This window comes from Antennarius striatus, chromosome 9, assembly GCF_040054535.1.
Source record: "Antennarius striatus isolate MH-2024 chromosome 9, ASM4005453v1, whole genome shotgun sequence".
In the NCBI taxonomy this organism is placed as follows: domain Eukaryota; kingdom Metazoa; phylum Chordata; class Actinopteri; order Lophiiformes; family Antennariidae; genus Antennarius; species Antennarius striatus.
In genome coordinates, this window is record NC_090784.1 from 20,920,585 (window position 1) to 20,944,051 (window position 23,467).

Below are 23,467 nucleotides of genomic sequence, written 5' to 3' on the forward strand. Positions count from 1 at the left end.
TACGTCATAGGACCTCCTCTTCATCGCATTGGCCATGAAAAGGGAAGGAAAATTAGTTACACACTTTGACGAGAAAAATACACGTGATAGATTCTAAGTATAAAAGAGTGATGATCTTTAATGGAGCCCATAGGGAGCATCGATCTAGATCCGACATCTGCAAAGTGATGACAGCTAATAGAGAAAGCGAGAGAGAAAGAGAGATTCCTGGACAGTCAAAGAAGAGTCTGAATAGAGGAGGACAAAGAAGCCACGAACAAAACAGTTTGTTCTGTCCTCATTGGCAGGACAAACATGAGCTAGGAGCACTGGATTTATAAGATTCAATTAGATGGAGAACAACCTACCGAAGGCAACAGTGACAGGAGAAAAGGCTGGAACTAATCGAAGAGTCTGCACTAAATGAAAGCTAAAGCCAATTTCAAGTTTAGATTTAAAGGCCACAGTGGAGACAGATTGTCTGATGTCAGCAGGGACGTGATTCCGGAGGACGATCCCCACCATAGGCCAGATGACTTCTTTTTCATTCCGGCTACAGACAGCAGTGAGCTTAATGCACGAGGTGGGAGATGACGGCTTAATGAGGTTGGATAGGTAAGAAGGGGGTGAGAACATTGAGCGTTCGATAAGTCGCTTTGCTTTTGTTTTATGGTTGCTTTGTCATCCTTTAAGCTCCTGCTGCTAATGCCACCTAAGTGTGAATGATTCCAACATCCTCTTGAGAGCAGCGACAACATTTCAAAACTTTCCTTTGACAACAAAGACGCAGGCAGAGAAATGTGGATAAGAAGCTTAAGACGCCCACATTGACAGGGATATACAGTATATGTAGATTATTAACGCATCGGCTCACCCAAACGACCTTTGTTGGGTTCTAGCAGGTAAGACCTTGAAGTCTGTTGGGTTTTATCTGCTGAGGAGAGGAGACTCCATTCAATTTTGCGCAAAAAAACATTGCTTTCATGTCGATTGCAATTAATTTGTTTCAAAAAATCCACCTGCTGTCAGTCTGAATTTACCTACACGGAAATCTCCCTTTTTACTCTTATGCTTCTAACTTTCCATTTCACCTGCAATAGCCTTTGGACGTTTCAGTGCTCCACTGTGATTAAAACTCTGCCAGACTGTGTGATGCAGGGCATAAATTTGATAACAGTTAAATTAATAAAACAACAGGAGAGCAATTACCGACAGCTGATGACATTTTCTGAGAACTAACGGCAGAGCCGCAAACACAATTAACTTCTGTGTACCTACAAAGTCACTAATTGCACCTTTTGAAGCCTGACAAAGTAATTTATATATTTTTTATTTTTCTTTGTGTGTGTGTGTGTGTGTGTGTGTGTGTGTTTGTGTGATTGTGTCCAATATTCCAGCTACATCCAGAACTCTCAGCCGTATCTGAACAACATGACGGCGGTGGGCTGCATGATGGCGCTGGCTGCGGTGTTCCCCCTGGGGATTGATGGCCACCACGTCCACACATCTCAGTTTCCTGTCGTCTGCCAGGTAACAGATAGAGGGGGGCAGACGGAAACAACCGGAGGGCAGACGGGGTGATATACAGTCACTCTAATGCCGCCTGATGTTTATGATGTTATATAATATAAAACATAAAAGGCGTTGAATTCAGATTTTATGCATTTAATGTCCTTCATGGTTGAACATGGCATTCAAATGTCAGATGTTGGCCTGATGAAAAGCGTTTAGATTGAAGGCCTTATTAAACACGTCACAGCCGTTGAAGCCGGCGCGCGTTCAGGTGTTGTGGAGCGCTGATGTTCCTGCCTCTGGCTGTCACTTACCTGCAAACCGGTCCGTTCAGAATTCTGCTCACGCTCCAGGGTGGAGGAAAGACCATCAAAGTTTAAACGCTGACATTGTTCATTAAGCATTTCAATGGATCCTGGCTTTCTGCTCCCAAGACCTGCTTCTATGGAGACTGTCTGTCTGACTGTCCATTATCTGCCCATGTGTGTGTGTACGTATGCGTGTGTGTGTATATATATTTATATATATATATAGGGTGAGAGAGATAAAGAGACATATAGAGTATGTATATACATATATGTATATATATATGTATATATTCTGTGTATGTCTCTTTATCTCGTTCTCTCTCTCTGCCACCCCCTACTCTGATCTGCCTCTCCCATAATAACTGATTGAGAGTAAATGTGAACACGTTTCTATTTTTATGGCCTGATTTCCTTTGGGAAAAACTCTTCAAAATCAAAGGCGACTCCACTTTGACAGTTTCCTCTTGACAAAAAAATTCTTTCAACTCTGACTGACCGACCCCCCCCCCCCACATGAGATGAGAGGAGTCGATATAAAAATATTGGAGTCCCCTTATCGCGTGATGAAGATCAGTTAAAGACTCCTGTAATAAAGACTGAATGACATTTTTTATTTCCCATGAAAGTCAATTGAAAATCTGAAACCAAAACCTTTCTTGAAGGCATTTTAAATGTCTCCTCTCTCTCATCTCGCCTCACCCTTTCCCTCCCCCCTTCTCCCCCCCTCTTGTTTGTCCAGTTCCGCCTGTGGCTCCTCGGCCTCGGCTTCAGCGTAGCTTACGGCAGTATGTTCACCAAGATCTGGTGGGTCCACACCCTCTTCACCAAGAAGGACGAAAAGAAGGAGAAGAAGAAGGTAGGATGGAGGGAGGGAATAGCGGGAGGTAGGGAAGGGTCGGAGTTGGGGGGGGTAAGCCTCTCAGCAGTCTCAGTGGGGTAAAGAAGGGATGGGAGCGGGAGGCCAGGCCACGCAGCATGTGTGGCACCAGCTGATAAAAAAAAAAAAAGTTGCCTTAAAAACTTTGCAGGCAACTTAAGCTTCTAAGACGCCGGCTTGGCATCGTTCACTGTGGGGTTGCAGCTCGAGTCCAGGGATAAGGGTGTTGGATACACACTGACACAGATACTGTACTTAACACATGCAACATTCATGCAAAGGGGACGCAAAACGCACCACCAGGAATCTCACATGACTAGTTTTATTTTCGTGTTGATGTTTCTCCACTTGAACATGGAGGGTAGATATCACCACTCTGCGGCGTGTGGTGAAATTTCTAAGTCCTAATCAAAAGAATGGGAGATTAAGCCATTTCCGGAATATTTATGAATATGTATGAGCATTAAACTTCAATGCAGAATCTCAACCTTCAGGGGGTGGGGGGGGGGGCTTTATTATTTGAGCCAGAGCTCAAGGAATCAGGTCGACTTTCAACTCGCCGAGCGTCCACAGAAGGAGCATTTCGCCGGAGAGCTCTACATGAGTATTTAAGGAAACTTTCACAAATGGAAGGGAGAACGGGCGCTTCTCAAATCATTTTTCATGCAACTCAAGTAAAGCGACGCACAGGGCTGTGTAATGTGTTTTCTGCTTTATTTTACTTTTCAGTTTTAGTTATCGAACGCTTCAGTGGTTGTTACTATGTTGGAGTCGTTGGGTGTAAGCCGGCGTGCTCGAATAAAATAATAAAAAACAAAAAAGCGAAGTGTGGAAAGAGAGAGGGGGAGCGCAGCAGGAGAGCTCATTTTCATTGCTTGGTTTCCGTTATGGCTGTATTGCTTCCATTATAGCTTAAGTTAAGAATAATAGAGTTGATATCCTGGGCTTCGGGAACTGCCCACACAGAAAGTGGTGTCATCTCAGTGTGTATAAGTGATGATTTCAGGTGGTGGCACAAATATAGTTACTGCAGCTCTCTGTGAGTCGCCTGCAGACACACACACACACACACACACACACACACACACACACACACACACACACACACACACACACACACACACACACACACACACACACGAGAGCTCCCACTGCTCCTGAAATACACTTAGACACATACTCAGAGACACACATTCAGAAAGACAACTCGCGCCCAGTCATCCAGAAATCACAAGGACGCCTGTCATATTATTTGTCCTGGTTGTTTGTCTTTGTTTGTGGACTGGCTCGTGATGCCCTTGGATAGTGATGACTGTTGTCTGTGTATATGTGTGTGTGTGTGTGTGTGTTTGCTCAAACTCATGCAGCAACACTTGGAGCCATGGAAACTCTACGCAACAGTTGGAGTGCTGCTGGCCATCGACTTCCTGTCACTCATGATCTGGCAGATTGTGGATCCTCTGCACATTACGGTTGAGGTAGAGCACAAATGACAGATGAGATCATTGGCGTGTCATCGCCCATTTGCACGAGCAGAACAGCTGCTGTCATCGGTCAATAACACAGTAATGAGACGCCGGGCCTTGTTTGCAGAGATGTTCCCATTTTGATTCATCTTACAGTTAAAGAGTTTTATCTAGGATGAAGATGAATATCATCTTCTTCCACAAGGACAAACTTTGGACATATTTGTTTGGTTGATTGGTGGAGTTTTGGTGCAAACACTTTATAAAGACCATTTACTGTTAAACTTTTTGAGCTATGGTACAAAAACAAAGCGTAATCGCTTCACATCCCTCAGTTCCTGCAGCAAGAAATAACTAAGGGCACGCATTAGGTCACATATTTCCAAGTAAAATCCAATATAATTAAATGAAACCCTCATCCAAAAGCCAATCATAAAACCTAACCTGCATCAGTTTCAAAAGTTGCTGACCGTATCCAGGCCATCTACTCCAAAATCCAATGGTTCATGTTCCTATTATATATTGTTAATAATATAAGACTGGGCTAATATTGATTATTATTGATGTCCAAAAACTATTATGGCATCTTCACTAATATATTAATACAAACATACCCAGTAATAATAAATAAAATAAAAAAAATTAAAAATGTAACTCAAATATTTTTTCCAAGATTTAGTTTTCCTGGTTTTTGATGTGCATTGAATGCAGTATCGTATTTCATTCAGTTTAAATGTTTTATTAGATTCATGCTCTCGGGCGGGTAAAGAAAAGGCCAAACCTGGAAAAAGGATCTTTAAGTTCATGCCAGTAATCACAGATAATAAGAAAGACGCTACGCTTGGATAATCTTAAGTTTTAATTATTTTACCCATTTGTGGAATTTAGTTCGAGAAACTTAAGATTATAGATAAAGGCTGAAAAATCCTATAATATCCACAAAGCTTTGTGGAAAAGCAGTCACAATGAGGGATAATTTAGCAAAAATGGGCAAAACAAACATGAAAATAACACATAATGATAGTAAGAGTTTTTGCTCAGTACACAGCTAATGCTAATGTGTAAGGACTGTCCTTCAGTCCATTAAACCTCTGCGAGAGCTATCGTCTCTATGAGCCCTAATCGCCCCAGCGACACGCAAACAAAATGGAATTTTTAAACATCTTTATTTTCATTGGATATCCGATAACTTAATTCACTCATCTATATCTGAGTTAGAGGAAAGACTTATTTACCCCAGAGGATCAACCCTTCTGTCTCTGGGGCTTTTGCTTACTGTGCATTTTTGTCTCCTCCAGTTTGCTGCTGTCTCATCGTTTCTTGTTATCTCCCCCTTCTCTTTCTCTTTCTCGTCTGCTCTTTATCCTTCCATTACTCTCCCCTCTTCCTCCATCTGCGGTGTGAGTAGAAGTTCACTAAGGAGGCCCCTAAAGAAGATTTGGATGTCCTCATTCAGCCCTTGTTGGAACACTGCAGCTCGGAGAAGATGAACACGTGGCTCGGTATCCTCTCTAACTCCTTTCCCCCCCCCCCACATTATGTCAGTCTGTTGCTCTATCACTACGTGCCCTTCTGGGTTTTAAAGCCGTGTCGCACATGGACATATGGTTACACACATGCATATGCAAACGTGTGCACAGGCACACGCTACCTCGGTTCGTCCTGAATTAAACAGGTCTTGCATCGCCTTCTCCCTCGGCCTCCGCCACCCCCATACGCCTGATTCCTCTCTTCTCTCTCGCTCTTTTCCCTCCTCGCTTTTCTTTCTGTCAGCCCACGCTGTCCCTCTCTCTCTCTCTCTCTCTCTCTCTCTCTCTCTCTGCTGTCTGTCTTACCGTGGCAGCTCTTATGAAAGTATATTGGTGCTGAAATTTCAAATAATGTGGGTCACAATCTGGGCCATTGCCCCATAGCATTTCCTCTCTCAGGGAAGAAAATATGGTGCTTTAATATCAGGCTGCATAAAGAAGCGATGGACGGTCGAAGGAGGTGTCAAAGTCACTCAGTCACAGATTCCCTTTCTTCCCCGCTCCTCTCTCTGTTACGACTACATTCTCCTTCCTCTGTCAGTCAGATTCTGACTGACTTTCAACATTTTCAACCATCTATTGGATTTGCATTTTGGATTTTCTACCTCTGCACAAACCAGTCATAGACTTCCTAAGCTGACACCACCCCCCACCCCCCACTCAAAGCTAGCAATAGCTTGGTTCAGCCATTTCCATCTCATAATTTCACTAATTTGAATGCATTACATTCCGGTTATTCGGTGTGTCTGTGAAGCTGTGATGTTTCGATGCCACATTAGCATGCTGCAGTGTTTCTAATGATAAAGCAAACATGCTAATCTTCAACAGATTCACGTTTTTTATTTTGGTATAAAATAAAAATATGCTAACATTTGCTCATTAGTACTAAGAACAGGTATTTTTGTGTCTCAATTTAAACTAACCACTGACTTTATGATGTGGTTTATGATGAAAAGTCACACTAAAGGTGTTTTAATTCTGCCAGGGGGGTAAGATGAACGTGTGCACCAGTTTTCATGGTAATCCAGACGGCTTTGAGATATTTCAACCAGTCCAACTAGTGCATGAAAAATTGCTGCAGCAAAAACCGAGTTACCTGACTTTAACCGAAACCCTACATTACCCATAATTCAACTCAACCTGCCTGACAAATTCCCACATGTTTCAAACTTGAAATGCAAGCTTACTCTTCCGAATTTGGAGTCTCCAAAGTGATGCTGAGCGACGGTTTTTAAGGTGGTTAATTTTCTCAGACTTCAGAGAGCTCCCTCCGCCGCCTCTGAAGAAACTGTTTTTTCAGGACGTGTAGTTCCCCCAGTAACTAGCAAATTGACTTTGACACGTAAAATCAATGGCGTGACCGTGAAATTCTTCAAAGAGGTCAAAGCAAGTGAGAGCGTGCGGGTTAGCGTGCGATTGTTTGTGTTGCTTCAAAGACGCCTGCTGGCTAATATCGTCTTCGACCGTATTATTAAGGACACACTACAGGTGTCTGACAAGGTCAGAATAACTACAGTGTTTAACTTCTCCTCCCTTCATTTAAAATGTGACCTGAAAAGTAATGTTGGTAACAATTTTCACTCATCTGGAAGCACAAATGTGCAAATATAATAATATTTATAACGAATATAATACCACAGCAACACAAAATAAAAAAAATTTAAAAAAGTAAAACAAACATTCTTTTATTTGTACTTACAGTTTCAAAATTTTGTCTGTCTTTTGTATAATTTCTAAAATGAGACATTATTTAGCCTTAGACTACTTACATATATATGAGTTGTTGGCTTTATGCATGTAATACAAAACGATTTTGCTGCTGCGTTAAACCGACATTTAGCAGAATCATTTGCAAATCGTTTTTGGCATATAGTGAATTGAAAACAAGGCTTCACCTCATCAACTTAATTGATTTTTGTAATTATGTGCTTCTACATTTCATACCAGCAGCATAGTTCAAACTAAAACACTGGGAATGTTGTGGAATGCTCAAACACACCGGTTCCAAAATGCCGACAGATAAACCGGCTAATTGGCAACTGGTGTATTTGCCTTTTCGTGCAAATGGCTGCTCATTCATTCTTAACTGCTTTCCCTCTCCCTGTAGGTGTGGTTTATGGATATAAGGGTCTGCTGCTGCTGCTGGGCATATTCCTGGCGTACGAGACCAAGTCTGTCTCCACAGAAAAGATCAACGACCATCGGGCTGTGGGGATGGCCATTTACAACGTTGCTGTGAGTGTGTGAGAAAAAAAAAAAAAAAAAAAAAGGTCATGCCTCACTTTCTAGGGGCTCCTGCACTCCTTATGCTGTTAAGCTTTCTCTGCAAAAACCATCCTATAGCACACTTAATAACATTCAAGTGGCTATAAATCAGATTTTTATTGCCCCATTGGACAAATCGCTCTCGACTGTCTGTGAGGAGTTTATCAATGCCAGTGCTTCTATTGTTTCGGTCTTCCAGAAGTTACTTTTTTTTTTTTTTCCAAAGCAAACTGAGCAGCTGACCAGTGTGTCAAGACTTTCCAGCTGCCAAGGCTTAAAAGCAGCAGTTTCAAGGGGATACTCTTTGCAAGTCTATAAAAGTTAATGGAGTTCATACTTAACTGGATGCTTCCTTAATCCCTCTGTGGTGTATTTTCCCTATTTGAGTAGATTACTGGCTAAATGTGTCAGAATATCACTTTGAGATGCTTCCTGTGCAGCTGCAGCAGAGTGTAAAAAGATTGTTTGGAGGCTTATAGATTCAGAATTTGCATTGATTTTCAAAAATTATTTAGCACCAAGAAGTCTATTGTGGGCACAGCAGAATGTAAATGACGGCTTCTCCTTTCAAAAACAACCTCCGGGATGTGCTGAACATTCCAAATTGATGATCTGGTATAACGTACTAAAAAAGCACATGCAGCTGTAATGATCGTTGTACCGCATTATGACACGCAGGAACAGGCTCCCAATAAAATATTCAAGCTTTTTCTACGAGTGCGACTTGAGATTTGATTTTAAAAAGTCAAGAATCCCTCGACACATTTCCATCCAAATCATTATACCGGAGGCACAAACTGGTATTTGTCTGAATCCGACATTATGATGCTAATGGTGCCTGTGGTGCGATGATACCAGCAGCCACATCTATGCTGCCCTTTAAATTCCTTTTACATATTCTCTATGGTAAAATGAGGATTAAATAAAGTCAATAAAATAAGAAATTTGCATTAGAAATTTTTTATTATAATCCCAGGCTTACCTTCCTTTTTTACTCGAGTGCCATTTGCTTTAACATGTAACATATATGGGTAGAAAATCCTGCACATGCAGCGCTTTGTGTATGGGGTTCAAATCTATGTCCTTTCAGACTGTAAAGTCTGCTGGTAAATGCTGCAATCAGTCCAGAACATTTTTCAGCAACGGTTAATAGCAAGCAAATCCTCTCAAACGGAGACACCTCGAATGCACTTTACACTGAAATAGCAGCCATTACCTTCACTTCAACCACTTCAGATAAATAGTCGATGAAATATCCTGACACTCTTGACACGAGGTAACTTTGTAATTGATGTGAAATATCTGAAAAAAAAAAAAGAAAAAAAGAAGAGTCTTTTCTGTCACTCATGTTTTCTGTTTGGATGTAAAACGTAGGAAAACATTCCACCAGAATTTCTTGCGCTCGTCTGCATTCCCTGAAGTAAATAAAAGGGGAAGCAGCTTAATGAGCATCCAAACATTTATCAGCTTATACTTTGTGGATATGTAATTAGTAAATGGATTGATCTCGCCTCCAAGCGTCAAAGAGGGGATTTATCATTGATCATTGTTCATACTTATTTATGAGCGCATTAAATTCAGCCTGTGTGCTCAATTCATCACGTGGTTCCGTAATAGAGGACGCGTCTCATGTTATTATTTTATGTTGTGATATACGCGGTTCAGTTTGATGATGATGTCAATAGTTAATGATGCCTATAAAGGGGCCTCCTTCCTCTTTGCTAAGCTGTCAGCTCCAGGCCCTGATGAGATGACAATGTGGTGGTTGTCGGTGTGCTGCTGCCACTTCAGTCATGACTTTTTAATGCCATTTCAACAATGGAGACCCTCCCCGGAATGATAAACAGATGCCTAATGCTTTTTATGGATGTGACCTCCCTCCCCCACTCTCCTTTCGTTCATTCCCCACCTCTTCTTTCCCTGCCTCCCCCAATCTGTCCTTCTTTATTTGAACCCTCACCCATTCTCATTTGCTTTTTCTTGCCTCTCACTCGATCGCTGTTTCTGTCTTTTCTGTTGCTGCAGGTGTTGTGCCTGATCACGGCTCCGGTGACTATGATCCTGTCTTCACAGCAGGATGCCTCCTTTGCCTTTGCCTCTCTTGCAATCGTCTTCTCTGCCTACATCACCCTGGTGGTGCTTTTTGTACCCAAGGTGCTCTGACTCATTACTCACACCTTTAGTAACTGCTGCGCGCACACCTAAAAGTGCATCCATATTGCATTTAAACCAAAGGTCAAATGTGCTGGTCTCGGAGTCTTTAAAAGGTGCGTTCAGCCTGTGCTGCAGGGTGCATGAAAATTAGAAACTTCTGACACTTTATATTCAGATGCATTCATTAAATTTGATAGCTTCGCTTTTTTAAAAATCCCCAAAATACGGTTTGATGTTGGGAGTAGCTGTGTCATCAAAATAAAAGGAGGCTTCGAAAAATGATGTGTCAAGTTAAATATGCATGACTACCGTAACACAAGCCTTAAGATGTGTAGCTGCTATAAACAGTCAGGGTTAGGAAAAATACTTTCTAAAGAAACAACAACAACAACAACATGGCAGCAGCTGTAATCATTTGTTGTTTAATAAATATACAAAGAGGTGGGTTGTGTGCAGGAGAATGATGCAGACAGAGGAAAGAGCGCCACCTGCAGAAAGTCAAACTTCATTAACCAAAAGGAAACAACAAGAAAAAAAGCATTATATCTTCATTGCATTTTGTGGGCTGACTATTTCTGCAAGTGCAGCGCAGAAACATAGCAGCGAGCTTCGAAGCCCCAAAGGTCTCACCGCAATGAGTGGGAAAAAATGAGAGCATCAAACCTCTTCAAATTGACTCTGTTCAGACAGGCACACGAGACTGGCTGCAAATATTAAACATTTGCTCTCAACAGGTCCTCTCGATGGATGCATTATTCATTCAGGATGCTGCACTCTCAGGCCTGACTTTGTGCTTTATTAACTTCCTGGTCCTGTGGCGGTACAGATGCGGCGCCTCATCACCCGTGGCGAGTGGCAGTCGGAGCAGCAGGACACTCTGAAGACCGGATCGTCCACCAACAACAACGACGAGGAGAAGTCCAGGCAGCTGGAGAGAGAGAACAGGGAGCTGCAGAAGATCATCCAGGAGGTGAGGACGTCGTGAACATGACATGGAAGTGGAACTTTAAATATATTTAGACCGCACCACCTGAGCTAGATGTGAGTCCGGTACGCTTGAAAACGTTATTACTGTCCATCGCCTGCAGAAAGAAGAGAGGGTGTCGGCGCTACGCAACCAGCTAGCTGAGCGACAGGCCCTTCGCAACCGCCGCCAGCCATCCACGGGCCAGAACCAGAACCACAACGCTCCGCCGCCGTCATCCCAACAGGATCCCAAGTCTCTACTCCCCCCGCCTGGCTACCCCAACCCCACCACGGACAATCACTCCCTCCCGCCCTCCTTCTCCAATTCCTCCAATCTGTACCCAACCGACAGCAAGATGAGTCGCAACCACTGTCACAACAGCCAGATCCCGCTGCTCTATAAATAAGCAAGGCACCGATGGGGGGGAGGGAGGGGAAAGGGAAAAGGGGGGGCGGCAGTCGCACAATGCACACGGGGGACACGAAACACAACAAGGCACTGTGACTTTCATTTGATGAACACAGCTGTGTAGTGACACCGATCTAAAATATGGTGTGGAAGCACAAAGACGTACACAGGAGTGCTTTACACTCGGCAGCTTCCGGGGGGCGGGGGGCAGGGGGGGGGGGTCACGCAGGTAACATCCGTCTTCACAGCTCCCATCTCACCGTGTTCAACCCAGCGACGGCGTGGCGACAAGCACAGATTAGCAGCACTCGAGGTCTCTTCAAAGGTCACCGACCTCTTAATTGTCCCCCTCCCTCATTCGTTATCTGGTTCTGTTGTGGAGACGCCGCGTCCAGGATATCGAAAAAAAGGACGCGTCGGCGTTTGTGTCCTCGCTGTAACGTCTCCTCCACCTCTTTGTGTTTCGAGTTCGTCGACTAGGCAGGCACATGCAGTAGTGATTTATATTGTTCTGTAATATCTGATCTGTTTCGTCATGGAGTCGTTGATGAATTATTTGTTTCGTTTTTCAGGATGGTCGTGAAAACAGATATTTATAAAAAGGACAAAGAAATGTACAGTTTGTTTTCCATTGTTTCCTCTGAGAGGCGGCAGAGACTGACTGTGGGGAATCCTGCTTTCACTGAAAAGTGATGATGTGCATTATTAACCAGCCATAAATTACTAGGACCCAGCAGTTTGGCATGTTTGGATGTTTGTTGTCTGGACTATGTATTGAATTACAACACTGCATCTTAAAAATCCAGTCTTTCGCTCATGTACAAATATGAGACCCATTTCGAAAAGAGAGATCCAAGCTTGCTCATGTATAAGAATGATTTTTTTTGCCATCTGAAGGAGTTCAAAGTTTATTTTTGAATATTTGTGTCATATCTATTCAGCAGCATCTTGCAGTTGTAACCATCAAACAAACCTCTAATCTTACATTCAACGCATTTTGCAGATATCGAAGTTTGAATACAAAATCTGAAAAACTGGCTGGGTATCATTAAAGAAATATGATACAGATAACAATAAAGTGGTCAGTTTTACCTCATGATAGACTGTATGGGTTGTTGCTGCTGCAATAGAGGGACCATCACATGCTTATTTGGCTCTGAGCAAAACTGTATAAAAATGCATTTTATTAATAGATCATGGTACAAAATAACAAACAGTCCAGTCTGGAGGGTCCAGCCTTCCAGAGTCTATGATCTATGAAAGAACGAAGACCCTTTACTGCAGCAGGGAGGTGAAATGTGGGGCTTCTATGATGGCTATTTCTACAGATATCCAGAAAAAGCACACATTTTTCTACATGTGAATATGTTATATGTCATAATTGTGAGCCATTTTATTGAAAGATTTTTTTAATTTTTTTTTTTTTACTGTTTTCCCATATCAGACAATCTAGATGGAAGCTCTTTTATTGTTTTTTTTTTTCTTTCCCATTTTGCCTTTGGATCAGTTGTATATGAATCAAAGAAGGATATATGAAAAGCGATATACGGTATTTATTCAGAAGTTAATCTGGATGATCTATTTCATTCATTAACTACAGATTTTATAAAACAAAGTTACTTGAACAGCTTTATCACTACTATACTTTGTCAAATATTTCTGAATATATATTTCATTTGCACTTTAATCTGAACAAACTAGTTATACATCTTATGGTTGCAGTTATTCTAATAGATTTTAGCTCAGGGTTTGGAGAAGGACATAAATGAATGAAATAGGCCATGTCTATTAACTGCACAATACCAGGATCAGTGTAACATATGGATGCAGAAAATGGTTACGACGTGTTCTATTATCACACACATATATGACAATATACATGGATTTGGGGATATTTGTATTCACTATATCGGAGATCATAAATGTTAATATATTTCAAAATATGTGTATGCAGATATATAGGTATCATAAATAAAACTATTGTTTTTTTCATTTGGTATTTTTTTTGTGTTTTATTGACACTTTTTTAATCAAATGAGCCCAAAAAGAAGCAAATCACTTAATAACTCTCTTAATTTGGTGTCTTTTTACTTTCCTTGGTGTATTTGAACTTGGGTGATGTAATTCTGGTCCATCCTCATCAGCACAAACGGTGGTTTGATGGAAACAAGTTATTTTTCAGCATTTTAGACTCATAAAACTTTTTTCACCTCCCTGTTTGTGGATTCCGCAGCTTGTTCATGTCATCCACTAGATGTCACCACGTATTTAATGCTTGTCTGATTCACAGTTCATTCTGGCTGAACCTATTTGTCACTGAAATGTTTTCTTTACCTCCAGGTGTCAAAGAGCACATAACCACAGAAGGAGAGCCTCATTAAACACAAACAGGAAGTGTTTTTCCTCACGGTGACCGACCGCCAAGTCCGGTGGGAACCTCATAACTGAGACGGTTAGTGCATGTTTGTAGAAAAAAAGAGCCTAAAGTAGACAAATTGCTCCCGAGTGCATCTGACATTTGTATGACGGTGTGTCAAAAACAGCTGTGCTGCAGTTCCTCAGTACACAAACACACATACAGACACTGAACGCAGCACATACACACCACGGCCACACACACAACCTCCGATGTCACGTCTGTTTCCAGCTGACTGAAGATGAGGAATGTGGCAGTACGGGGAAAGGGTTGGCGGTGTGGAGGAGGAAGTTTGAAGGGTGTGTGTGGGAGAGGGAATGAGCGTGTGTGTGTGTGTGTGTGTGTGTGGAAGAGGGGGGGGTGGCGGGGGCGTCATTGGGGAAAACCCGCTCTGGGCTGAGGCTTCTGCGGGCCTCCACCTGACACAGCAAGACAAAAAAGTAGGAAATTCCCCTCTTTTCGTCGGCTTTGACAAAGGAAGTATTTGCTGCCTGTGGAAGAATTTCAAGTGCAACTTTTGCCAAAAGCTAAACCAATGTCAGTCCGGTTACAGTGTGCGCATGTGTGTGTGTGTGTGTGTGTGTGTATTACTTCCCTAGCTGGGTGAAGCTGTTTACCGACTCCTCTGTACATTTATATTTGTCATCAAGAAGGAAATGAGTTCTGCAGTAACACGCCGGATTTACATTTTAATAATATTCACATCAAGTATATGGATATAATCTTAGACACCAAACCCAGACAACTTAAATATAAATAAATACAAATAAATACATAAAGGTTGTGATATAGTCTTTGCACCCAGACTCTCCAGTGGAGCTGTGTCGTCATCTGGTACAGCAGAGAAAGTCAAGCCTACTACAATCTCAGGTCAACATAAATAATGTATGAAAAAAAAAAAAAAGTGCCTAAAATAGAAACAAACTGTTACAGTTTATAGGATTTTTAAAAATCAGCACAGCCTGTCGGGCAACAAGCTTCATCTCCATTGGGATTTAAACATGTTCACATCATCAAGAAGATGAATAATAAACAAAAACCTTTCCAACATGTACACATTTAAAACAAAAACAAAAAAAAAGTCATGGCACCGTGCAAAGCTTCGTACTTTTCTGAGTCATTTCAAAGTGCAAACACCCCAAAGAAAGTCTTGCCGTCTTCGGTCTCCAGCGCCGACAGCTGATTGGTCTCCGTCCACAGCTTGTCCCCTCTGTTCAGCTGGAACACGGCGCCCAGATAGATGGCGTTGTACCAACCCTGTCCCACGATGTAGCCGTCCTCCTGTGCGGTGTTTTGGCACGCCGACCTCACCGCGCTCATCAGCGAGGCTTTGCTTCCGATGGAGTCTGAGTCGCGCCAAATCCTGTGGCTGAGAGGCGTGAGGCGTCTCCTGGCTCCCTCGCCGTCGTTGCAGGAGACCCTGAACGACGCCTGGCTGTAGACGAAGTAGAGCCCCGTCTGAGGGATGATGATCTGGTTGTTCGCCAGCTGGAAGCCGCCCTGAGCGAACGCCTGGCCTTGACCGCTCCTCCACTCCAGCGGCTTGTCCACCTCCTCGTCTTCATCGTAGCTACCTGCTGACAGAGCGAAGAAGAAGCAGCCTTGAATCACCTGGAATCATCTCACCGCAAGTGTATAAAATTAACCAGTGTGGAAAGATAAATCAATAACCGAGGCGGCAACTTCCTCGTGACTTCCTCAGAGGAGGCTGATCTGTGTGCGGAGATCACAAGACTATTGTTTCTCTTGCACCACTATCAAGGTGAGCCATGACTCACCTTCTAAATGAATGGCTGCTTTGGCTTTGCTGCTGATGCGCCTCAGCGTGTACTGGGGATCTGAGGAGAGGAAGACAAATGTGAGCTTGTCCCAATAAAGCTCAAATAAATCTCACACAAGCTCTCGTAAATGAGAAGTCATCCATTTAATCACCTGTTTTCTCGGCAGTGTGCTTCTCCATTAGCGCCTCTGTTTGGCCGGATTGTGTCTGTAAAGGAGGCAAAAAACACACTTTGAAGTCATAAACACAGTTTGTGACTAATTCAGTCAGAAAATATAGGTTTTTTTTAAAGAATTAAGACTAAAAATGGATCCTTACCAGCATTTCTGGCCTTCTATTCCAGTACCAAGCAAACAGCAGGATGCCTACGATACAAAAGGCCACAAACAGAACGGCCACAGACACCTTCCATATCCACGCCGCAGACGACTTCTTCTTCAGCAAAACCACCGTCCTCTCCTCAGGACCCTGCTCCACATCACCCGGCGCAGCTGTGTAGGCAACCATATTGTCCATGACTCTTCTTCTTCTTTACCGCTGGCTGCTTAGAAAAATCTTCCAAATGAAGACAGCTTTCAGGTGCTTCCAGTTCTCTGTGCGGATGCGTCTCTCTTTGTGATTGTGTTGTGAACTTCTGCCAGAGTTTGTAGTATTTATGCTGTTGCAGCTGCATCTGCAGAAGGGAAACTCCAGTGATGTCACCGTGTAAGTGGAGACAGAGCAGGAGGCAGCAGAGCAACCTGGAGAGAGAACAGCCATGACCGGTTAGGGGGGTGGGAGGGAGAAAAGTCACAGAATTTTTTGTGGTTTTTCTAGTGGAACATATTGGGAGTTGTGGTTTTTTAGGATGGGAAAGTGGTCAGTCGGTTTTTCAGTTTTGAAAGATTACACGGTATTGCAACACGCACACACACACACACATACACGGACACACACTGAGACAGACACAGTCACAAACACAAAGAGCTTATTACCGCCCGGAGTAGCCACCCATAAAATGTAAGATGTGTCTGTAAATGCTGAGGTTTACACATAAATCAGTGTGGATTTTGAGGACACGTCAGACGGAATGCTTTGAAATACCACAAAAATGTGATATTGTGTAAAGAGCCCACCTGCACATCAGCTTTGGACTCTAAACCACAAACATTTATCATGTCAGCACATTTTAAAGTGTTAAGTAATGTACAGGGATTTGTCAGAATTAAACATTTAAAGCCTTTAATATCCTCAAAACTTGTTTAACTGTATTATCATGTTTCATCTTTTTATACACTGGGATTTACTTATGGGAGGGAGACTAGGGAAGATATAGTTGGAAATTACAACACTAATAAGTGTTTTAATGTAAACACTTAATAGATTTTCATTATTAGATGAAGTTTGGATACATTTTTATATAAAGAAACCAAATAAATATTTTGTAAACAGTAAAACAAAAGATAAAAGATATCAAAATGATGGAAGAAGTCATTTATTAAGCAGCAATAAATGGGACTGTTATCAGAAATCACATTTCGCGGTAGCAAAGGTTCAGTCATCATAGCGTGACCAAGGAAAGCGGGCCTTTGAATTAGAAAACACATTAAATCATTGAGTTTCAAGGTTATTCAAGCAAATCAATATGTCTTCAATGCTTCCTGCAGGAGGGTTATCATTAAAATGCCTCACAGACAAACTGATGTTTGGGAAAACGTCAATATAAGATGATGAAAGTTGTTGCCACTTGTGCTATTTGGAGATTTATTTTCTTTCTTTTTGAATGGAAGACTACAAAAACGAAATCTTTATCAACTTTGTTGTCTAAATCGGGCGATGATGCAACGGACCACTTGACAAACTGGTTGCACTTCTCGTTCTTTCCAGTGACTGTCTGTTTCCCTGTTTCAGTTTCTGACTTTTTGTTTTCAGAAAGAACTTTTAAATGTTGTGACCACTCATGCCCATCATTTCTTCTTTCAGTTGACAGTATTTTTTTTTTCCCAAAATGATACCTTTTTCTTTTTCTCATTCAATTTACCTTGTGTTTGCTATTTGTTTGCTCAAAGTACATAGCAGTATTAGCATGAATTGTGTGCTTTTGTATCTTAAATTAGATGCGTTTGTGTATCTTGGCAGTGTTTCAGGACTTACATTCTGTAATTCTCCATATCAAAACTTGCTGTGTGTTCTCGTGTGTGTGTGTGTGTGTGTGTGTGTGTGTGTGTGTGTGTGTGTGTGTGTGTGTGTGTGTGTGTGTGTGTGTGTGTTCCAGTGTGTGTCGAAATCAGTGGTGAACTCACACCTTCATATTTGACTCTTTCATTCCAGCATGTAAGCAAAAACCAACCACAAGATGCGACAGGATATCATCGTCACCATCATCATTTGCACCCACATCCACAAACTACAGTACGCATACGATATCTATTTGTTTTTTTCTGCACTTCCTCCTGCTCACTTTCTCAACAACTTCCAGTTAAGTGTTAAAATGAGAACCGGTGACCTTTGTACGGGACTTCGTTCCTACGCCCATTCCTCTGACTATTACAAATCCGTTAAAAAATGAGTGTTCTATGAAAAGTAAAGAAGAATATTCAACACACATTAACAGACTAAATTCTTTTGGAGAGTTTTAAGCCTCTTGTTCACAGTACCTGAAATCAGAAATGCTCAGTCAACCTCATAATTTGTGGTTATGTGAAAAGCTTAATGTCTTTAAACAGTACACACATTAAATTCCTATGGAGAGGAGGATCATGTTTTTTGTGGGACTTTGTAGAGATTAGCCTTCTTACAAAATTCTACAAATTGCTTAAAAAAAGACATACAAAGAAAAATCTGGTCTGAAACAAAGGATGGAAACGTCCCCTGAAGAGAATAAAAACGGGAGAATGGATCACCCTGACCTGAAGAAAGATTTTATCAGGATTAGGATGAATCAAACGATAATATGATGAGAACCTTAACTGGCAGGTTTCTGTTGCTTGACTGATTCTTGTGAGGATTCTTGAGTTTGAAAAAGTTTTTTTTTTGTAGAGAAAGCGCCAGGATACCTTTCCAACAAATTACTACACATAAGAAGGCAGAAACTTTAAAGGAGTTTAGGACATTTGCCTGAACGCCACGCATGAGGCAACATGATGGATTGTACCATTAGCTCACTGGAGGTGGGACATTCCACCAGACAAATTACTGGGGTGGTGAATGCTCCCTATTTCGCAATAGCTGTCTTGTTTTTGTCATTAATTAACTCAATATAATTATTAAAAGTTAATAATAAAACAAAATACAGGTTGTTATCTTCAATAAATTGAAGAACAGATTAATCTCATAGGCAACCTTTAAAATTCGGAGCACAAAATAGGAATCAGAAGCAAACTTTTTGCTCCACTATTATCTACCTCCCCATATTTTTATACTGTGGTCCCACAAACTGTGGGACCTTTCAAGCAGATTAAAAAAAAAAAAAATTTCCTCAGTCAGAGGTCATGTGTAATATATAACTGACAAACTCCCACTGGATTCCTCCAACAGACAAATGCCTCTTTTCATGGAGCCAGAAACTGAACCTCCTCAGTTTGAGCCTTCATATCTGAGTGCCCTTTTCCTTTCCCTCTGCAACTGAATCATTATCAATCCTCCAGCATAGTGACATATTTCCCACATGTAACTCCCCTTGAGATATCTGCGGCACTTGAAAGAGCTCTCTTTTGTTCTTTTGCTGATTTTTTTGCTCATGGATTGCATCATGAAATCCCAGGATTGTGTGGTCATCAAGCGGTGGAGCTTAGCCACAATGCAGACAAAGATTACCTCAGGGCAGGAAGGAAAAGAATGGATGGAGGGTGGGAGGCCAAGGAGGGAGGAAGTGGGGGAAGGAAGCTGTTGTAAGCAAACAAGATGCCACATTTAATGCCATGAGCTTCATCTTCAGATTTGTCTGTTGACACAATCACAGGTGCCAGTTTTGAAATAAACAGAAAAAAAAAAATTACAGCATTTTCGTTTCATCATTCCCTTTCCTCATCGTGCCATGTGTGGGCTCAGAGGTAGCTGTTGATCTACAGTATAAGAGAATAAAACTGGGCCAAAGGGAGATTTAACCAGAAATTCAAGGTGGCTTCCACCGCCACCAGACTGTGTAGTCTGGTGGCCTACAAACCCCCGCAGCGCCACCAAGAAGTCACAGATGAGATGTTCTACCTCCTTTTCCTCCTCCTCCATCTCTCAGAAGTTTATTCACAAGTCACATGAGTAGATCAGGTGCTTATCTGGAATTGAGATTTTACATTAGCCTTGATTTATAACCTTAATGGTAAAAATAATTTCATCTTTTCGAATTATACGAGAGAATAAAAAATACCATTACATGTATATTATCTGTGTGTGCGTGTGTGTTTGTATATATGTCTGTGTGTGTGTGTGTGTGTTTGCCGGTGTGTGTGTGCATGTGTGTTGTTAAATGTATGCGGTACAGGCCTTCAAAACAAATAGAGCATGCAGCCTGATGAGGTCGGTACTCACAGTCCTTAGAGGCTAATTAGCTGCTCTAAAGCTGAACTTCCTCATTGGAAGTGTTGTGAAGTTCCAATGGGAGAAATTACACTGATATGAGATCAAAAAGTATCCTAATTAAAATGCCATAAGGATGCAGAAATGTCTCTGGGTGGAATTATGTACATACTTTACATATGTTTTAAATTATGAGCAATTTTGATAGATCAAAATCGAGACAAATCTATTGGGCAGCTGGTTTCCCAGCTGGTTTGAGACGAGACCGATGCTCACCCTGAGCAGTTTATCACAGGGCTGACATATAGAGATACAAATAACCATTCACGCTCACATTCACACCCTTGGGCATTCAATTTTTAACCCATACAGCATGCTGTGGTTGTGCATATACAGTAGTTTTTCTTTACAATGCATTAACACATATCTCGTCGTCGATTATTGGAAAGTTGTGCGCCCAGTTTTCAACCTGAGTGAGAATAATGATAATAATAAATGTCTTTTGTAATAAATGAAAGCATAAGCAATGAGAAAAATAAAGTTATTCTATAATTCATCTTCTTCAGCTCACGGTTCCTGTTTTATGCTTCTCTATTTTTATCCCTGTTTAATTTTTTTTTAATGTGAACTAGTAGGTGAATATAGATTTTCTGTTGCTAAGCACTTTAAACTGCATTTCTTATTTGATGGTGCAATAAAAACAGAATTATTGTAACTTACACTTACACTAGTCATACTTTACTTCTTCTTTTGGCCACCTGGGGGCCACCAGCGAGCTGCTCACACAGATAACACTATCCCCATCATCAGAATACTGAATAGGTGTTAACCAACAGCTTCCTGTCTGCACATCTTACAGTCACAGAGCAATACTAACGTTCATTTTTACACATGTTTCTGATTCCTTTGCTGAAAGGTCAAACAGTCTTTCTCATTTTTAGCTGTGATTAAATATCCACCTACTCCAGGGGACATGTAGTGCTTTAGTTTAGTCTTGTAATGCTAAATGCTACCTAGGGGCTAATCTCGTCTGAACTGTGTGAATATACCTACCTGGATATACCTCAAAACCAAACCTCTTTCTTTACCTTACACACACACAAAAAAATCAGCAAAACCCAAAAAGATATACCAGAAAAACAAAATCAGAGCCTCCTTTGCAAACAATATTTTTATTTATCTTAATATGAAGTCCTTAAAAACACACCCAGAATCTGTTGCACCATTGCAGTGCGGTATGTAGCTACCGCCTACATAAAGGAAATCATCAGGATACGATATCTCACAGAGATCAATCTATGTTGCCCGAGGATGAACCTCCCACGCAGACCAATGTGAACTATTGTACTTAAACTATTCCTATTCACTGACTGGCAATCAGCAAATAATGGTGTAATTAAATAAAGACCAACTACTTTTGTTATTACCTAAGTTTTTTAAGTAGTTTATCTATTAGTCTCTGTCTTCACCGTGGTGTTTATTTCTCTGTTGCTTATTTCTCATTAGATGGGATTCTGAGAATGATGGGGGTGTGTGTGAATTTGCATGTTCTCACTTTGCCTGTGTGGGTTCCCTCCGGGTTCTCCGACTTCCTCCCACCACCAAAATCATGTGATATAGGTGATGCTAAATTGACCTTAGGCATGAATGCGAGTGTGGCTGGTTGTCTTACCATGCGATCCTTCGATGGACTTATTCAGGGTGAACCCTAACCCTGACCCTAACCCTGACCCTTCGCTGTTTAAATATATTGAGCTGAGATAAAATCAGCGACGGCTTACACACTACCCAGCTGGAAGAAATAACAGCAGTGGTTAAAGGAATTGAAACTTGACTGTAGATAATCTAAGACTTACTTGACAGTTACCCGGGCTGCACGAGAAAGTTCCAGTCTCACTTTGGACATAAACAGCCACTGTGACAAAAAGAAGCAAGCAACGTGAAATTAATACAGCCACAGTAGAGCTGGCTTCCTTTAACTCTAAGGAGTTGCAGAGCTTGCAAACTGTGTCTCGGTTTCTCATCTACTCTTGGCCTTTTGGAAGATTTTATATTATATTATATTATGTTAGATTATATTATATTACATTAGACTATATTGGATTAGATTACATTAGATTAGATTGATTTGATTTCTAATATACTGTATATCCTAAAATGGTATAAAACGTACGGTGGCTTTCATAGACAGTCTTGCCTTGAACAAGGTGTATGTGATCGATGGATGCTTTAGCAGAAGTTGGACATAGACTTTCAAGGGGTTCCCAACAGACAGGAAAAGTTGCTTTTAGATTTTCCCAGTTGCAGGAGATTAAAATTTTGCATTTCAGTCCAAGGTTCACTTCTCTAATGTTGTCATCACTTCCTTAATTTCATGTGTTGGTTTCTCCCACAATATTCTTGCCCTACTCATCATTGGGCCAGCGCAGTTTGCCCTTTGTTGTAGCAGTGCAGCAACAGAGTCTGTAGATTTTGCTTTTGCAATGGATGCAGTGGCTGAAGTGAAAAGAAATTCAATCCACATCTTTCACTCGGTGAAAACTCAGATTCATGATTCTCAAACAAAAAAAAAAAGAAGGGAAAATCTGTTTTGGTTTTGTTCGTAGATCACCAGCTTTCGGTGCTTGCTCTTGATCTTTGACACTGAACATGATCTCACAACAGACACAAATTCTAAAAAAAAACAAAAACAAAAAACCATAAAAAACAACGATTATGAAATAAACCAACAAATACATGCAGATGAAAAATAAGAAACGGTGTGGTAGTGCAGGAAGTTATACAGTCATGGGATTGACATATGAGAATTAAATCACAGAGGAACTGATGCAGGGTTTCCCCTTTTTGGGCTCAAATTTAATACAAACATAGTTACACATAAAAACTCAGAACGTGCTGCTGCTGCTGCTGCTGATGGTGGCGGTAGTGGTGATAAGGATGATGATGATGATGATTATGATTATGATGATGATGTGCACGAGGTAGGAAGTGTGAAATATCACGAGCCCAAACCTACTTTTTATATCCTGTATATATAGTATCGTGGTTTGTTTTATACTTGTGTTGTACTGCCTGCTTGCACCTTGAATCTGAGAGGACTGCAATTTCATCTACAAACATTCATAAATACATACAACAGCGTGCCGCCATATCTGACTACTGCTGTTCTCCTTTCTGCCCTTTCACTAAGCAGCGTAACATTAACATCTATTGATTCAGATTTCACATTTCATGTTAATATAGCTCAGGAAATCTCAGACTAAGTGAACACTTTACTCTGATGTTAGACTTCATTTGGTCTTTTCTCCTTTC

At 41.3% G+C, this 23,467-nt stretch overlaps 2 protein-coding genes across 5 annotated transcripts in view; one reads left to right on the forward strand and one right to left on the reverse strand.

Annotated features, from left to right (window-relative positions):
* The window catches only part of gabbr1a (gamma-aminobutyric acid (GABA) B receptor, 1a), a 66,106-nt gene extending 54,637 nt beyond the window's left edge, over window positions 1-11,469 (forward strand). Inside the window, exons 17-24 of one of the 3 annotated variants that reach the window (XM_068324433.1) lie at window positions 1,377-1,509; window positions 2,539-2,655; window positions 4,044-4,154; window positions 5,551-5,644; window positions 7,779-7,906; window positions 9,962-10,090; window positions 10,917-11,060; window positions 11,179-11,469. In XM_068324433.1, coding sequence (XP_068180534.1) covers window positions 1,377-1,509; window positions 2,539-2,655; window positions 4,044-4,154; window positions 5,551-5,644; window positions 7,779-7,906; window positions 9,962-10,090; window positions 10,917-11,060; window positions 11,179-11,463 — 1,141 coding nt within the window. In that variant the 3' untranslated portion in view covers window positions 11,464-11,469. The remainder of the gene's footprint in view (window positions 1-1,376; window positions 1,510-2,538; window positions 2,656-4,043; window positions 4,155-5,550; window positions 5,645-7,778; window positions 7,907-9,961; window positions 10,091-10,916; window positions 11,061-11,178) is intronic. The other 2 variants (XM_068324434.1, XR_011037109.1) reach the window with 2 other exon arrangements.
* Window positions 11,470-14,563: 3,094 nt separating this feature from the next.
* Window positions 14,564-16,287, reverse strand: tnfb (tumor necrosis factor b (TNF superfamily, member 2)). Of its 2 annotated transcripts, none has more exons than XM_068323429.1 (4): window positions 15,980-16,287; window positions 15,814-15,868; window positions 15,660-15,719; window positions 14,564-15,455 (listed from the first exon to the last, which is right to left on the reverse strand). In XM_068323429.1, the coding sequence occupies exons 1-4, from the start codon at window positions 16,175-16,177 to the stop codon at window positions 15,004-15,006; spliced, it is 765 nt and encodes a 254-aa protein (XP_068179530.1). In that variant the 5' UTR covers window positions 16,178-16,287; the 3' UTR covers window positions 14,564-15,003. The 2 variants fall into 2 exon arrangements, with proteins under 2 accessions (XP_068179530.1, XP_068179529.1); XM_068323428.1 differs by having other exon boundaries at window positions 14,564-15,458.
* Window positions 16,288-23,467: the final 7,180 nt, after the last annotated feature.